At 35.8% G+C, this 18,492-nt stretch overlaps 1 protein-coding gene across 1 annotated transcript in view; it reads right to left on the bottom strand.

The window, feature by feature from the left end:
* Positions 1 to 18,492, bottom strand: part of MALRD1 (MAM and LDL receptor class A domain containing 1) — a 576,646-nt gene that overhangs the window by 369,254 nt on the left and 188,900 nt on the right. Inside the window, exons 22-24 of the mRNA XM_070382053.1 lie at positions 8,793 to 8,949; positions 5,101 to 5,211; positions 510 to 723 (exon numbers count right to left, since the gene is read on the bottom strand). Coding sequence (XP_070238154.1) covers positions 510 to 723; positions 5,101 to 5,211; positions 8,793 to 8,949 — 482 coding nt within the window. The remainder of the gene's footprint in view (positions 1 to 509; positions 724 to 5,100; positions 5,212 to 8,792; positions 8,950 to 18,492) is intronic.

The raw sequence follows: 18,492 nt of genomic DNA, 5'->3' as shown, positions 1-18,492 counted from the left end.
TTACACAGCTGATATATATTTCCCTTAGGAGATAATTTTATACATTATCTGGATATTGATTTTGTTTTAATCCACTTCTCCCAGATCATAATTGACTCAAGGGAATGACAATTCCCTGAAATACATCAAAGCATCAAGGCTTGTCAACCTGCACAAGTTGGCTTTGATGGATGTTTGGCTTGTCTTCTCCTCCAAAATTTATTTTATGTAGAAAATACATGTGTCAATTCAGTTTGTCTTTGAAGACATCTATTTTCCAGTTAACCTCCAATTCTTCACACACAAACACAAAGTCGCTGATTAGTTTCAAATGACATGTTTTTAAATGACTTAAGTAAATTAAGTATTGCATTTAGAATCATTAAAATGTATTTGAATGGTTAAACTACCTTACTTGCCTAGGCTTCTCCAATTATATACACTCTGTATTTTTCATCAATGAACCCATCGCAGGGAGGGAAGCGGTAGAGATACAGATGACAGGAAGGAAACAGAACATGTGCACTCACCACAGATGAAAGGAGTCTCATCTGAATTATCAGCACAGTCATTCACAAAATCACATAGCTTGTCCTTGGCAATGCAGTGCTTGTTAGCGCACGTGAATTCTTGAGCAGTACATGTTCTGTCTGCGCTTAGAAGTGGGGAACAATCTTGAAAGGAAATATCATCCACTGCTACATCTCCTATGTAACTGATACCACGTTTTGCCCTGAAGACAATCTTTAAAAGAAAAAAATAAAACCACTGAAAAAAAACATCAGTAGACTCATTCATCAAGAATTTAAAACTTGGGAGACTGGGATAAACGTACATAGACTATCGATGCTGTTGTTTCGTTGCTAAGTCATGTCGACTGTTTTGCTACCCCGTGGACTGTAGCCCTCCAGGCTTCTCTGTCCATGGGAGTTCTCAGGCAGGAATACTGGAATGGGTAGCCTTTTCCTTCTCCAGGTGATCTTCCCAACCCAGGGGTCAAACCCACGTCTCCTGCACTGGCAGGCAGATTTTTTACCACTGAGCCACCTCAGCTTGGACACACTTTTGATACTATGTATAAAATAGATAACTAATGTGAATCTACCGTATAGCACAGGGAATTCTACTCAACGCTCTGTGATGACCTAAACGGGAAGAAAATCCGAAACTGAGGGAATATATATATATATATATATAGCTGATTCACTTTGTTTTATGGTAGAAACTAACACAACGTTGTAACGCAATGCACTCCAATAAAAATTGTTTAAAAATTTAAAAATAGAATTCAAAACCTGGGACAAACAGTAAATACAGTACAGAACATAGGGCTTGAATCTGATAAAAATGACCCTGCAATCCGTATGACGAAACTGACCCAGGAAGTTGGAGGGACACTGAAGATCTGTAGCAGACTCAACACATAACGTGTGAGCAGCAACCCTAGTGCCTCTTGTCTAGATTTTTGAAGATGGGGCCTGAGAAACTGGCAGGAGCCACCTATCACTGCTGCCTCTGCAAACCTCAGGGCCAAAACAAGACCTGGGCGCTTGAGAGCCTCAACAAACATAGAAGTAGGAGGCCCACCAAGTGACAGAATGTACCTAGAGACAGAAGATACAAGCATCCTTTCTTTTTTTTAAATTTTATCCACTTCTATCAAAAACATACCGAACCTCAAAACTATGAATTTTTAAAAAATTGGCCACCTCTTTGGACTTGACATAATTGTGACTTGTCTTTGATTAATGGATGTGATGAGCAAAATTCTCAAGTGTGTCACTATTGGTCAGTGAGATGTCACTTCTATGGATTTTGATAGAAATGATGGAAAGTAGAATAACAGTACTCACTAAAGTTTTCTAAGTGAAACTAATTCAGATAGTTTCTATTAAATTTGTCTGCAAGCTAAATATGTATTTGTGTGTTAACAGGAAATAGTCATATATTTTAAAGCAAACTTGGGACAATTAGAGATGAGTTAATAAGAAATACCTATTTATTGTCATCAAACTCTCAAACATCTTTTTACCAAATCTAAACAACTATTTTTAGTTTTTCCTTAAGATATGATATATTTTTATACTACTATATGAAAAACCTAGGTGTTTTCCTTTTAAGATAATAACTGAAAATTCACATCTTTTACATTATAAAAAATATACATTTTTATGTACAATAAATTCATGTATCAAATTTACATAAAAGGAAAAAATTATTTTTTTTCATAGCAGTTGTACTGGAAAAGAAAAATAAATTTGTAAGATATATTAACAGCTTGGCTGTGATTAAGAAGAGGTAAAATTAGAATTATAAAGATAACTTTTTTATAAGAAAAATTATGTCCAAGACAAATGGATACACAAACTGAAACAGATATTCAATTACTGGATTATCTGAACTCTTAAATATATAATGCATTGCTTCTGATTAAGAAATTATATAATTAAAGTATCTCAATATTCATTTATTTGTCATCCTATAGATACAACCTTAGGTACTTTGCCATAATCCAATGGTCAAAATATCACTTACGTGTCAACACTCCACACAATGTTGGTTAAGATTCCATAGACTTTAATACTGAATGTCATTAAACATTTTTAAAAGCACAAGCATATTTTTTAGTACAATAAAAGTTGGACCAATTATTTTATAAAACATAGGAAGCAATAAAGCATGGCATCTGTATTATGGACTTGCACTTGACCTGCCTGTACTTAAAGCCTATCACTGCCTTTGTGTAGTTATATAAATAGGGCAAGTTACCCAACTTTTAAGTATCTCTGTATTCTAATCTATAAAATGGAGATAATAATATAAGTCCCTTATAACATTACAGGAATAAAATTTTTATTCATAGAAGAGTACTTAGCATTTAGTAAGTGCTATGTACATGATTGCTCTAGTTATAAAATTATTATAATGAAAGATTATGATTAAATTGCGGTTCTCAAATATAACTGAAAATGACCCAGTGCTGACTCAGTATGTAATTTCTAAAAATACTATATACTTCTACTCAAAGGTTAAAGGCACTCATGTTTCCGATGCTAAAGAGAATGGTAATATAAAACTGGAAGAACAGTAGATAATATATATGCTCCATTACTATTTCTCCAGTGCATAGTAAGGTGCTTTCCTGCACATAGTAGGTTCTTAATATGCTTTTATTAAAGGAATGAATCATATTAAATATCAAATATTAACAAACCATTAAAATTTCATCTTAAGATTCAAACAACATGAGCATATTCCTCTGCAAATTCCATATATGAAAAATTAAATTTCAGAAAGACTAAATTAATAATTGATTCCTCTGCTTAAAACCCTCTTAATGTTGTTTTGAACAAGATTTTACTATGCAAATATTCTACTTGCACAGAATAGTTAAGAATCCACTGCCTGAAGTGGAAGCTGACGCCTGGCAGCAGCTGAACCTTCTACATGTTCTTGCTGATGATCCTTCTTGCCTCTGTTAAAAGGTCTTGAGGGTTAAACAGGTAGAATCCTTTAATAATAAATTTCACACAGTGCAAGGCCACTATATTGTTGTCCAATCTTTCTTATTCTCAAGTTGAACTTATTTCTCGTTCATTTCCTAAATTATCTACAAATGACCCTTCAGAAAACTAGGTTCCAGCAAGATAGATTTATTATACCTAACATTCTAAGAAACTGGGGATAATCTGAATCAATGCCTTTATTTATTTATTTTAAAATGTTACCTTTTCTTTAAGTGTTTATTGAATTTTTTTTACAATACTGCTTCTGTTTTGTGTTTGGCTTTCTGGCCAGGAGGCATGCGGGATCTTAGCTCCCCTACCAGGGATTGAGACCACACCACCTGCATTGGAAGACGAAGTCTTAACCCTTGAACAACCAGGGAAGTTACAGGTATCAGTGCCTTACAAGAGCTGTATCTAGCCTGTGCTTCCATTGGAGTTGACATGGGCTGATCTATCAGATATGGCACATGACTGCAGATACAGTTACTGAATATTCACAGCTGATTTGACTACATTTGCTGTAATGGCACCCCACTCCAGTACTCTTGCCTGGAAAATCCCATGGACGGAGGAGCCTGGTAGGCTGCAGTCCATGGGGTCGCAAAGAGTCGGACTCGACTGGGCGACTTCACTTTCACTTTTCAGTTTCATGCATTGGAGAAGGAAATGGCAACCCACTCCAGTGTTCTTGCCTGGAGAATCCCAGGGACGGGGGAGCCTGGTGGGAGGCTGTTTATGGGGTCGCACAGAGTTGGACATGACTGAAGCGACTTAGCAGCAGCAGCAGCAGCTGTTATATAGAGGACTGGAATTGCGATCATTAGCAAAGATAGTATACCATCTATAGATACATGCTGTAAATTCAAAGAATTCAGGCTTGTGCAGTTAAAACTGAGAAAAAATGACATAAATGGCTCTGGATTCTCACTTTCCCATATCCATTCTAAATCTTAACAGTTAAGCATTATCATCCAGTAAATATCCCTTCATGTCAGACAAGACAAACCTCCAAAAGCAAAAATCACACATCCTAGGAGCTCTTTTTTGCCACATAATCCATAAAAAATAAAATTCACATTAAATATCTTGTCACATAATTACTTTTGGGTTAAATGTTTTAATCTAGGTATCATTCATTCTTTTCCTTTACTTTTAGGTCTTATCCTAATATTATTGTATTTTACATGAAGACAAATACAGCATCACACAATTTTGTGCTTCCCCAAATATTTTTCAGTCATGTAAACCTGTTTTCTCTAATAAGGTTCAACAATGCAGTGTACTTTCAAAGGTCTGTTTAATCAGGTTTGAAATAAATGAAGGTAATTACTCTACAGTCTCTGAGAATCTATTTGCAAAATAGAGTGGTGTATGAGACTGTGGAGGCATGATGGTTGTCACTAAAATTAAATATTCCTAGAAATATGGTTGTCTGATTAGAAACAAAATTAGGGCAGTCCAGAACTGTAAATTCCTTACGGAAAATGCTATATGGAGTGGTACGCATTCATGTAACATACCAGAATGGGAATGAGAGGCCAGAAGACAGGGGTAGAGGAAATAAAGAAAAAATCAACAAAACTCAATCATCATCTTAACTTGGATTACAAACCTGTATATGGGAATGAACACCTAAAAACAGCTCCACTTTTTTCCACTGTGCACCTTGCTGTCCACTTTGAGCCCACAATTTAGAAGTAACATTGTCTTTCTTGCTGAGTACCTGCAGAGATAAATCAAGTAAGAAGTATTGAAACATTGTGCCTTGATACATTTTAAACATGTAGAATTTTCCCAGTATTTCTTTTAATTTTAATGTCAACATGAATCCCTGAAAGAAAAGCTCAGACAATTTTCATTAGATATCTTTGTTTTCTAGAACAGCACTGAGTCCCCCAGGGTACCTTACTAGCTCTGTGTAATAAAGTCGTGCATGAATATCTGTCAGTCAAGTCTGAAGGTATCTGGGCACCATTTAATTAAGAATTCTTAACTACCTTATCTTTTAAAATCTGACATCAGAAACAACTTGAAGTTTCAATATTGAATAACATTCATGTAGTCACATGAAAAGCACAGGATTATTTACTGAAACATAGTTTTGAGAATGACCTTGTGTTCAGTGGGGATGGTGAAATTACAACAGAAGCCAATTCAATTCCAACAGCACGTATGGGTGATATAAGCAGGCATCTTCTTATCTAAGCCATTAAGAGTTCCCCACCCAATGAACTCTCACCAGTACTACTGGGGTGGGGAGAGGGTGGCTTCCCAAGTGGCACTAGTGGTAAAGAACCCACATGCAAGAGACTTAAGAGACATGGGTTCGATCCCTGGGTCAGGAAGATGCCCTGGAGGAGGGCATGGCAACCCACTCCAGTATTCTTGCCTGGAGAATTCCATGGACAGAGGAGCCTGGTGGGCTACGGTCCATAGTGCTGTAAAGAGTCAGGCACAACTGAAGCGACTTAGAACATTCACACGAGTACTACTAGGCCCTCATTCTAAAGGCAAATTGAGACTCAGCAGATAAATAATCATGGCTCTTCATTTAGATGACACAAAAAGAGCCATCAAGGGAGTAACTGAGAAGAATAGTTTCACATTTTAAAATAACTGAATTAGATGATGTATTTAATTATATCACGACATTACTTTTTAACAATACAAATATGTACAATGGAATTATTATTCACATAAAGGTGTGGAAAGGTTTTGGTTTTTGAGAGTGAAGTTAATTTTGAATGCTTTCATCATTGGTTTTTAAAGATGTTAAATAGAAATGGTTATTTTTACAAAGTTAGAGTTTTCAGAGTCATATAAAAATTAGTATGCAGCTAGCAAAAATACCACTAAATTCTTGGTCCATAAAATTCAAGTTGAATTTTAAACATATTAAAGTCAAGAAAACAGAATTTCTAAAAAATGTAAAAAATCATTTTTGAAGGATACTAAATGAGTCAAGGCTATGGTTTTTCCAGTGGTCATGTATGGATGTGAGAGTTGGACTGTGAAGAAGGCTGAGCACTGAGAATTGATGCTTTTGAACTGTGGTGTTGGAGAAGACTCTTGAGAGTCCCTTGGACTGCAAGGAGATCCAACCAGTCCATTCTGAAGGAGATCAGCCCTGGGATTTCTTTGGAAGGAATGATGCTAAAGCTGAAACTCCAGTACTTTGGCCACCTCATGCAAAGAGTTGACTCATTGGAAAAGACTCTGATGCTGGGAGGGATTGGGGGCAGGAGGAGAAGGGGACAACAGAGGATGAGATGGCTGGATGGCATCACTGACTCAACAGAAGTGAGTCTGAGTGAACTCTGGGAGATGGTGATAGACAGGGAGGCCTGGCATGCTGCGATTCATGGGGTTGCAAAGAGTAAGACACGACTGAGCGACTGAACTGAACTGAAAATGAGTATATAGGAAATAGGTCTTCTTTGTATGAATATTGCTGTACATACAAATCACTAAATAAAACTGTGTTCATATAACATAGTACCAACATTTAATGTCCTTTAATATTCAGCCATGCACAAAAATATGGATTGTATGTATTACCACTGTAATTATTTGATAATTAATTGCTTATAAAATTTAAGGCTGTTTTTAATTTTTCATCTACTAATGTAAACTCATATTAAAAAAATATGAAAGCCTATTTCAGACAATTAATCTCAACCACAAAATACACCCACTAAATAATTCTCATTTTTCTGATGGAAACCCTGTAGTCAGTTGTATTGATTGTTTTCTCTAAAACAATTTTTAAAGAATCAGTGTAACACAGAGGTAAATTATAACTTCAATCTACAAGCCTACTTGGATGTTTTCAGGTTATTATATGCACACATACATATACACAAACAGGTTTAGTCTTTAACTGTTTTTGGTAGAAAGTCTCATCTATAATAAATAAAACTATTCCAAAATTGATTTATAAATTTAACATATTTCCAATTAAAAAAGTAACAGCATTTTAAAAATAAGATATGTTTATCTAATTTGGGGGATATAATACTTAGTATTGCCAGAAAAATCCTAGAATAATACTAAAATTACATCAAGCTAGCTGAAAAGAAATGGATAAGCAGGTGATCTACAGTGTATTTCTCTCTACTTGTTGGGAAAAAGAAAGCAGGTAACCCAAGTGTTACCTCTTTGCAAATATACTAAATATAGGGCTTCCCTGGTGGTCCAGTGGTTGGGAGTCCTCCTGACAATACAGGGGACATGGGTTCAATCCTTGGTCCAGGAAGATCCCACATGTCATGGAGCAAGTAAGCCTGTGCAGCACAACTACTCAGTCTGCACTCTAGAGGCTGCAAGCCGCCACTGCTGAGCCCACAGGCCACAACCACTGAAGCCTGCGATGCCTTGGGCCTGCGCCTGCAACAAGAGAAGCCGCCACGAGAAGCCTGCGCACCGCAACTAGAGAACAACCCTGGCTCACTGCAACTGGAGAAAAGCCAGCGCACCACCCTGAACATCCAGCGCAGTCACAAAAAAAATTAATTTTTAAAAAAGATACTAGAAAGAGATAACAATGGAGTGTGATAAATAATTCTATATTGAATTAAAATTTTCCTACAAAAGATTCTATTGGGATAGTGGACAAGAAAAAGAATCTCTGAGTGAAAGATACATTAGAGTTGCCTGTGAGATTCTTGCAACCTTTTGTGAGTTTCAAACAGTTTAATACATATATTTTTAAACCAAGAAACAATTTGAAAGAGACTATTGGAGAATGTAGCACCACTACATCAAAGATAACAAGAATGCACATCCAAATATCACCCAAGTGTTTATATTCATTTGTTGTGTTATTCACAGAATATTGACTCTGAAACCTATATGACATGTTTCAAGCGTAAAACAGTATCACACAGAAGCTGTAGCCTCAGAATAAATTCCATAATCATATACAACATTATAAACTATACCTCAATAAATTAAAAAAAAAAACAAACAGGTCAACTGGCTACTTGAGTTTTAAAACAAACTTTATATGTTTATAAATGGTCTTGACACACTTTTATATGTCAAATACATTTGAAAAAAAATAGAAGAGAAAATAAAATGACCTAAAATAGACCATAATCATAAATAGGGTAGTTAAAAAAATTCTATTAGACATTCAGGTCCAATTCTAAATTTTTTCAGTCATAATGTTTTGAAACCAGTTGATAATTGTTGGTAATTGTCCATTTCTCATTTATTAGCACATGATATGTTTTAATAACACTAAATTGCATAGTATGAACTTTTATAGAACAAATTTGGAAAATGCCGTTGCCTAAGCAGTACCTGGAGAGAACCAACTGTGGCACCATTCATATGAGTCCAGAACACCAGGGTACATTTTGGTCCCGTGCGTGAAATGACAGGAGTAAGGATATCAGCTATGTCACCAAAATTTCCATTGGAACTATCAGCATACAGGTACCAGCCGTCTGCGGTATTTCTAGGGAAAGAAGGATGTGTTTATCAGATAAACACGAAGAAGAAACTCATAAATACAGTTTGTCATTGATCATACATTACAGTTCTGTAATTTGTCCTAAGAATATAACATGCTGTTTAGCATAATGACGACTCATAACCTTCAGCATAGACATTCTTCTATTTTAATTTTTAATCTATGTAGCATTGGTACAATGTGCAAAAATTACGGTAAAGGCTAAAATTAACAAATCTAACATGTAATGACTTGATCTTTTTTTTATTACAACAATACTGCCAATACTCTGATCAGTTTTGTAGAGCTTATTTTTATGTGGGTAAAATGAGACTTTGAAACACTGAAAACATTTAGAAGAGGCATAAAAAATGTAACTATAAATATACATAATTAAAGCATGAAAAAGAGAAATGAACTGTCCTGGGGTTCTATTAACTGGTCTAAAGTCTTTCAGGTTCAAATTTATTTTCTCTATTAAGTCAGTTTTACTTAAACATATTTTAATAAATTGGTAGATAATTTTTAATGTGTGTCTTTTCTCTCTGAATTTCATACAGGAGAGGGAAACTAATGATGGAAACAAATATCAGTGTAATCTTGCCATAAAGGATAGAGTTTATACCCCCATTTTAATTATCAATTCAAAAAAGAGATAAGACATGCTATGCAACACAGAGCTTTTTGAAATATTAAATAAGGAAGTGATTGCTCAAAATTCGGGCATTCTTTCACTTCTTTGATTAATTAGCTTTCACAGCACTTTTTCACCACATGAGACACGAGTACCATAGAGTTTAAACTTGCTACTTATTAAAACCATTTGGAAAGCTGTATAACTTCCGGAGGAAAGTAGTATGAAACATTAACAGAAAATAGATGGAGACAAAGAGGAAAGTGTTCATCCAGTCACATGTTTACTGAGTCAGTCTTTCGAGTCTTACTTGTCCAGCAGTGGGAATGTGACTGTGGACAAGATGCATGACAGGGCTGAGCCCTGGCCACAGCATTTACTAGATGGCACTTTAGGCAAGTTATTTAACCTCTCTGAACCTACTGCTTTCTTCGTTTATAAAATAGGATAGCTCCATGTTATTAACAGGAATTAGAAATAAGTGGAACCTCTAACACAGTACCTGGCCCATCTAATATATTTAATAAGTGGGAGTTGTGATTTGTGATTATGTTTATGTCACTAATTGCTGCTAATGGAATAAAGAGTTTAGTGTCCTATGAACTACACAGGTTATGAATTAAGATTATTTTTAAGAGGCAGGATTATCACATTAAATTGTCAGCATTGTGTGTCAATGACTAAACAGTTCCAGCTTTTTTCCTTGTGTGTGCTTAATATCCCAGGATCCCACAGATGCTGAGAACAAAGATGAATACATGAATTATTCAGTGGTTCAGGATTCACTGAAATTCAGCTCCATTTCAGTAGACTTTTTTCCCCAAAATTGGCAAACTGACTGTAAGCTTAATACAGATATCCAAAGAACTAAGAATAGCCATTTTATCACAAAGGAAAGCAAAGTTGAAGAATTTACTTGATCAGATATCAAGATTCATTATAAAGGTAGAATAATCAAGATAGAGTTGTACTGGAGTAAAGACAGAAAAATGGGCCAGAGAAATGGATTAAAAAGTCTTAAAATTCTATACATATTTGTACATCTGATTTATGAAAATCTTAGTTCTTCAGAGCAGTGAAGGAAAAGGACAATCTTTTCAATGTGGATTGAACAAATTATGTAGTCCTATGAGGAACTTTGACCCCTATTTCACAGCATTCAAAAATAATAAATTACAGGAAGAATATACCTGAAATGTGAAAAGTAAAACAATAAATCTTGTCTAGGATATGTAATAATATCTTCATGATATGGGACTGAGAAAAAATTTTAAATAATATATAAAGATTACTAACTATAAGAGGAAATACTAAAAACTAGGACTGTATTAAAAAGCAGAGACGTTACTTTGCCAACAAAGGTCCATCTAGCCAAAGCTATGGTTTTTCCAGTAGTCATGTATGGATGTCAGAGTTGGACTATAAAGAAAGCTGAGCACCGAAGAATTGATGCTTTTGAACTGTGGTGCTGGAGAAGACTCTTGAGTCTCTTGGAGAGAAAGGAGATCCAACCAGTCCATCCTAAACAAAATCAGTCCTAAATATTCATTGGAAGGATTGATGCTGAAGCTCCAATACTTTGGCCACCTGATGTGAAGAACTGACTCATTGGAAAAGACCCTGATGCTGGGAAAGATGAAGGCAGGAGGAGAAGGGGATGACAGAGGATGAGATGGTTGGATGGCAATGAACTTGAGTCTGAGTAAACTCCGGATGTTGGTGATGGACAGGGAGGCCTAGCATGCTACAGTCCATGGGGTTGCAAAGAGTCAGACATGACTGAGTGACTGAACTGAACTGATTATATAACTACATATTTATATAAGGAAGAACAACAGGATGAAATACTGCCAAATGGTAATGTTTTATCTTTGGGGCCATGACTATTTCATCTCTTACACAGTGTCTGGTTCACTCTCAACAATAGTTGATACTCTCAAAAATACTTGATACTCTCAAAAATACTTGATAAGCAAAAAGTACTTTTAAAATCACATGTGGAAACAAAAACACCAAGGGAATACTAGAGCTGTAGATCAGTTGATATTATGCAAGAAAATTTTATAATAATATGTTCCAGGCTAGGGGAGAAAAAATATAAAAAGACAGAACAGTATGAATAGATTTGGAGACCATGGAAGTATTTGGTGACTAAAAGTCATAATTCTAGTAACGATAAAAGCATCTAATCAATGGTTCTTCAACTGGAGGTCCTTGCACTAATTTCACAGCAACTAGACAATGAAAATATACAAATGCTTCATTTCCCCCAACAATACAATTTGAGAAAAATCAATCACAATAACGAGAGTAAATGAATTATTGGAACAATTCTAATTATATTCCCTTGAAATATCCCCTCACCTGCAAAGAAAAGGAAAAAGGGAGACATTTCAGGAGATCCATTTGAAAAATGTAAACAATACAACTGCATTTGTGTTTTAACACTGCCCTATGCACACTGGGCTTCCCCAACGGATCAGCGGTAAAAGAATCTGCCTCCAAGGTGGGAGACATGGGTTCAATCCCTGGGTCAGGAAGATCCACTGGAGGAGGAAATGGCAACCCCAGTATTCTTGCTGGAAAATCCCATGGACAGAGCAGTGTGGAGGGCTACAGTCCACAGGGTGGCAAACAGCTGGACACAAATGAGGACTGAACATGCAGAAGCACATCCACACAGGACCAGTGTAAAAGTATATCATCTGGTTACTAGTTTTATAGGCCTTAATTGAGGACATATGATGTGTGTATAATGTCTAAAGGAAAATGAAGAATGATCCAAGCACGTGCCTGAGATGAAATTATTTGAGCACGTACCTGCAAAGGAAATCAACTCCCCTCCTGGAAAGAGTACAGCAGTAATGATCATACCTAACAGTGCTGTCACTCATAAAATATCAGCATCTCTCTCCCAGCCTTCAAACTGTCTTTTCTCATACAGGGCAGGAAGTATGATGTTTTATAGAAATATACCTTTTCTAATAAAACATAGCATAAACCACAGTAGTAAAGGTTTAAAGAAAGCACAGCTTTATATCCAGGTGTCACAAAAGTAAAGATCCAGGTGATGATACAGAAGTCATTAAAAAGTCATTATAAAAATAGATCTGATTTACAGTCAAGCTATTTTTTAAAATGCTGCCTAAGCATCATAGGATAATCAGTTTCTAGAGCCTCAGTATTACACAGATTAAGTGATTTAAAAATTGACATTTCCCTCTTATTTGAGAAGTGAAGTGAAGTGAAGTTGCTCAGTCATGTCCAACTCTTTGCGACCCCATAGACTGTAAAAAATAAACCCTTGCATGGACAAATCAAAATATACAGGTACAGTCTGAGGGACATATTCTTCAGGCTTATCCTCTGTGTTGAGATATATCTTATGATTATAATACTGTAACAGGCTGTTGTAATATACCTGATGGTACATGAGTGACTGAAAGTTGTCATGAACTTGATTACCTTCATGAGTAGCAGAAAATACAAAGTGTTCAACAGTATAATTCTCCTGGGGATTTCCATAGTATCACCCTCATGTCTGCAATGAACCATCCTTGCCATGTGTAACTCCTCCCCACCCCTCCTACCAGCTCCACAATCCGATCCACCGACTGCTGGAGTAACCTTCTTAAATAAGACAGAACACTCAGAGTTCTCATGTGGGATTTTTAAAATATAAGGGAAAAGGAACATTTCTTCTTGAGTGTCAGGACATGACCCCACCCCCATCCCTGATCCCCCACCCAGGTCTGAAACCAGATGTGCAGGATTCCAAAATTCCACATATACCCTCTACATTCTGCTGGAACATTGCAAAAGACCAAAAAAGAAAAAGTTTCTATTTGATTTTATTGGTCCTTTACAATATACATTTGATTCTACCATCTGGCTTAGAAATCTTCAATACACCTTTACTTACTCAAAGTGAGATCCCTGAACTAAATTGTATGTTCCTGGATTGCAAGTACGTATGAAGCCTTGGTAAAATACACATCAATTCATTACATACACTGTCCTGATCAGCTGACTATTTTGTTTCATTTTTTTAATAGTTAGAATTTCTTGATAAAGGAAGCACTGAATTAATTTGCTTCTGGTGCAAGCTTGTTGATATCATCATTTTCTTGTAACAAGCCTGTCCATAGAGCGGTCTTTCATAACGAGAAAAAGTGAGTTAGTTGCTCAGTTGTGTCTGACTCTTTGTGACCCTGTGGACTGTAGCCCACCAGGCTTCTCTCTCCATAGAATTCTCCAGGCAAGAATACTGGAGTAGCCATTCCCTTCTCCAGAGGATCTTCTCAACCACAAAACCCAGGTTTCCTGAATTGCAGGCAGATTCTTTACCATTTGAGCCACCAGGGAAGCCTCTTTCAGGCTGAATTGGTATCTTAGTGGGGGTCAGAGAACTTTTTTTCTGTGAAGGCCACAGAGAAAGTATTTTAGGCTTTTGGGGTCATAGGGTCTTTGTTACAACTATTCAACTCTGCAGCATGAAAGCATCCATGGACCACTTAAATGAATGATTATAGCCATGTTCCAAAAAAAAACTACACTAACAAAAACAGGCATTAGGCAAAAACTGGCCCACAGACCACAGTTTATTCAGCACCATTCTTTGGATAAAAGTCTCAACTCATCGAGATCTGAGAAATAACTTTCTATACTAACATCCAGCTTCAACTTTCATATATTATTTCACTCAGCCACCCAGATTTATACTCATTGTATGTGTTCATGCATTTACTTGAATACATCATGTATTTCCTTCTCTCTGTCTCCCTTATGTTGGTCTTTCTTCTGGACAATGTATAACCTCTGTTGCTGTTCAGTCACCTGGTCATGTCCAACTCTTCGCGACCCCATGGACTGCAGAATGCCAGGTCTCCCTGTATCTCACCATCTCCCAGAGTTTGCCCAAGTTCATGTCCATTGCATCAGCCATCCAGCCATCTCATTCCCTAAGATGAGATGAGTATAACCTCTATCCTTAGTCTTTTTCCTAAAGATTTACCTTCCATAGCATCTCTCATCTGCAGCCTACCAGGCTCCTCCATCCATGGGATTTTCCAGGCAAGAGTACTGGAGTGAGTTGCCATTGCCTTCTCCATGCCTACTGCCATTGCCTTCTCCATATGAAGCTAAAGTCTCACATAGACATATGAAGGCATATATTTTAACTTAATCTATTACGGTATCTAGAACACCTTGTAAAATGGCTTAAACTCAACGGATGCTTAATAAATATTTCCTGAATGTGTTGCTAAATAAAAGCAGTAGATATTTCTTGCTTTTCTATAAAAAAATTCTTCTTTACAAATAAAATTTGCACCTCAATTGTGAAAAAGGGATTTACAATTTGAGCAGTGCCTTTTAGATTTCTCCTTCCTAGTCTTATGAAACAAAAAAATGAAAAAAACATTTGTTGAAATTTTACATAACCACCTGGGGTTTTATCAACACAAAATTTAATAACAAGGTATTAAAGCCAACTGTTTTAATTAGGAGCATCCATGGTTCTTGTTTCAATATTGTATGACATTCCCTGGAGAGCAGCTCTTTGTGAGGCAAGAAGAAATATATTTAAAAGATTACAACTGATAAATATAGAGGTCTTATATGGAAACTCCTAAATTTACACAACGCAGCTGTATTTATCATCTAATTCCAAAATAGGAATTTAGAATGCTCATGTATGTATATTCTTTGTTAAATAGATTTCAGACCAAAGAAACACTAGCTCCTACAATGTATAAAATATTGGAATTTTTACATCAGTCTTTAAATTAGTATGCCTTTAAATTAGGGAGTATTAAATAATAGTTTATTATTTGATACTTGCAACAAGACTAAGAAAGTAGGATTATTCATTACTATTTCATACATGAGATAACTAAAAAAATTTGCCAATGGTAACTTGCAAAATACTGAAGTCAGGACTGGGGACTTAGATTCATCACCCCATGCCTTACACTCTTTTTAAAATAAGAACACTTGAGTTATGCTTAGATAGAACTGATATTTTTACAAAATAACCTTCCTATTCAAGTATGTATTTCCACTTATCTATTTTTCAGTGTTCCTCAGAAGTTATTTTTTAAACTGCATTATAATTAATATACAGTAAACTGCTTATATTTTAAATGTTAAGTTTGATGGTTTTTAATAACCTTTTACATCTGTATAGCCACCACACTGGATATAGAACATTTCTCTTACCCCAGAATATCTTCTACTAGTTGTCCTATAAGTATGATGTCTGAATTAGCAGCATTAGCCTCACCTCTTGGGCCCTATCTCAAACCTACTGAATCAGTAACTCTGGAGTAAGGTTCATTCAACAAATTTTTCAGCTTATTCTGGGGCATATTAAATTTTGAGACCCATTGCTCAAAATTGCTAACAGTTAAAAGTTGCTAAATGAAGATGCTAATCCAAAAGGAATATGCAGAAAAATAAACATTCAAGCTTCATTATCCTTCCTGAAATGAACACTTTAGCGACGATAACTTTGAGATTAAAGAATTTTTTTTAATAATTGTTAGAACAATACATTTTCCGTTATATAATGTGGAAAAAGGCCCTACGTTTTAGTAGTAGAAGGAGAAGAGGAGGAAAAGGAGGAAGAGAAGAAGGAGGCGGGGACAGTAGGGAGGAGAAAGGAAAAGGAAAAAATGGTTAGGAGAAGTAAGATATCCATTTGCAAAATAATGAAGCTGGACCTTTACCTTTATATCCCACACAAAGATTAGATCAAAATCCTAAACATAAGAGCTATAAAACTCTCAGAAGAAAGTTTAAAGGAGGACTTTCCTTGGGGGTTTAGTGATTAAGACTCCATGCTCTCAGTGCAGGGGGCAGAGGTTCAATCCCTGGTCAGGGAACTAAGATCCCACATGCTGCATGGCACAGCCCAAATACAGACTAGGGAAAAAGCCTCATGACGTTGAATTTGGCAGCTATTTGTTGGCTATGATACCAAAAGCAAAGGTAACCAAAGGAAAAATAGATAAACTGAACTATGCCAGAAGTAAAGCTTGTATGCATCAATGAACACTAACAACAGAGTGAAAAGTCAGCACATAGAATCTGAGAAAATATTTGCAAATCATACTCTGATAAGAGATTAATATCCAGAATATACAAAGAACTCCTACAACTCAACAATAAAAAACAAAAACCCCATTCAAAATGAGCAAAGGACATGAATAACTATGCAAATTAGTTAAGCACATACAAAGATAGTCAATGTCACTATAATTAGGGAAATACAAATCAGAACCACCGTGTGATATCATTTCCCACTCACTGGATGGCTATTATAAACCCCTCCCAGAAAAAAAAAAAAATGCTGTCAAGAACATGGAGAAAGAAATGTTTATTATATGTGTAAAATTGTATGTTAGATATATTTTGTCATAATAAAAAATTTGAAAAGACTTTAATAGGAAGCAACTTAAAGATCTTGTTATCTTTCTGGGAAAAAAAAGCATTAGCATTATTTGAGTCTAATATTTAATATCTTCCAATACTTGCTTTATTCCTTTTACCATAATTATATAAAGAAAATATTTGTTATTATTGTTCAGTCTCTCAGTCACATGGACTTTTTATCTTAAGCATGGTACACATAAAATCAAATCTCCTCTAATTTACCCAGTGGATCTTACCAGTATCATCATTTTCTACAGGCTCCATGTCATGAAAAAGATTGAGAAGCCCAACTATATTTAAGCTTTCTTTCCTTCTACTGGCCACTTAATTTAGTTTTACATATATAGTAGCTGAAAGTCGAAAGAGAAATGAGAATAAGCAGAAGTATAGCATTCTGTATCAAAAAATATATATATCTGTAATGGAGAGACAACTGCTTGGACATATTTTCCTTTTGAAAAGCAGTTGGGCTGATTCCATAATCTAAAATCAGCATAAGCCTGCTAGTGTCAAGGAGGTAAAAGAAATGTACAAGCCGTCTCTGTTAACAGGCAACAGGCTTGTCAGATGTAAATGGCAATCACAAGTATGCAAATGAGTCATATTTTCCAGTCAGATTCTTATTCATTCAACATTATCAGGGTCTGATAAAAACTAAAATGTTCTATGCTCGAATTTTAAATGATTCCTGTATTTGAATATTTTTCAATATTATTAAAGCTATGGTGCCTTGAGATTAAGCACTTCTACCTTTTTCCCATTTTTTTAAAATGCCACACTGTACTAGAGATTAAACTAGCAATAAAGCATGAGTGAGGAGCAGCTATGATGTGTAAAACTATCTGTTGTCCTGTGTTGCACACAGAAAGCTGACCCTCAGATCTCTGCATCTGTACAGAGAGCAGGTAATTTGGTTCTGGTTCTTAACCTTCTCACAATCACACTGATGAAAGGGGATTCATTCTGTGCCATGAATTCCCTGTGCCAGGCCACCGGAGTTCAACATCAGTATTTTAAAGCCTTGTATACTTTGTTAAGGATGATCATGAACTATCATTCTTTGACCTTTACATTATTCTACAGCACTGCTCATCAGCAATTGCTGTTATCAGTTATTTATAGTATCACTGGTCTGTGTTGGAAAGGGCAATCTAAATTCTGAATATACAAAAGATGTAGATCATGTTAGCAGTATTTGAAAATGTAAACAAACACTACCACAGTGTTTTGCGGCTAATCCTCTGTTTTCCTAATAATGTGAATACAGAATGTCACAACGGGAATCTAAACTAAGGCAATGCTAGTAATGAAACGAACATGGTACAAGCTATAACAGTTTAACGTGTTAAAAGGGAAATCTTCTTTGAACTGAATGTGAACAGCGAATGGGCCTAGTCCAGGACAACTTTGGAGCCAACTATTCTACTTCATGAAAAGCCTCTTGTGTCCTTTCCTTTTAAATCAATCTTTGAAATACATCA

This window comes from Bos mutus, chromosome 13 (assembly GCF_027580195.1).
Source record: "Bos mutus isolate GX-2022 chromosome 13, NWIPB_WYAK_1.1, whole genome shotgun sequence".
Taxonomy (NCBI): Eukaryota; Metazoa; Chordata; class Mammalia; order Artiodactyla; family Bovidae; genus Bos; species Bos mutus.
This window is presented reverse-complemented; position numbering and strand designations above follow the sequence as displayed.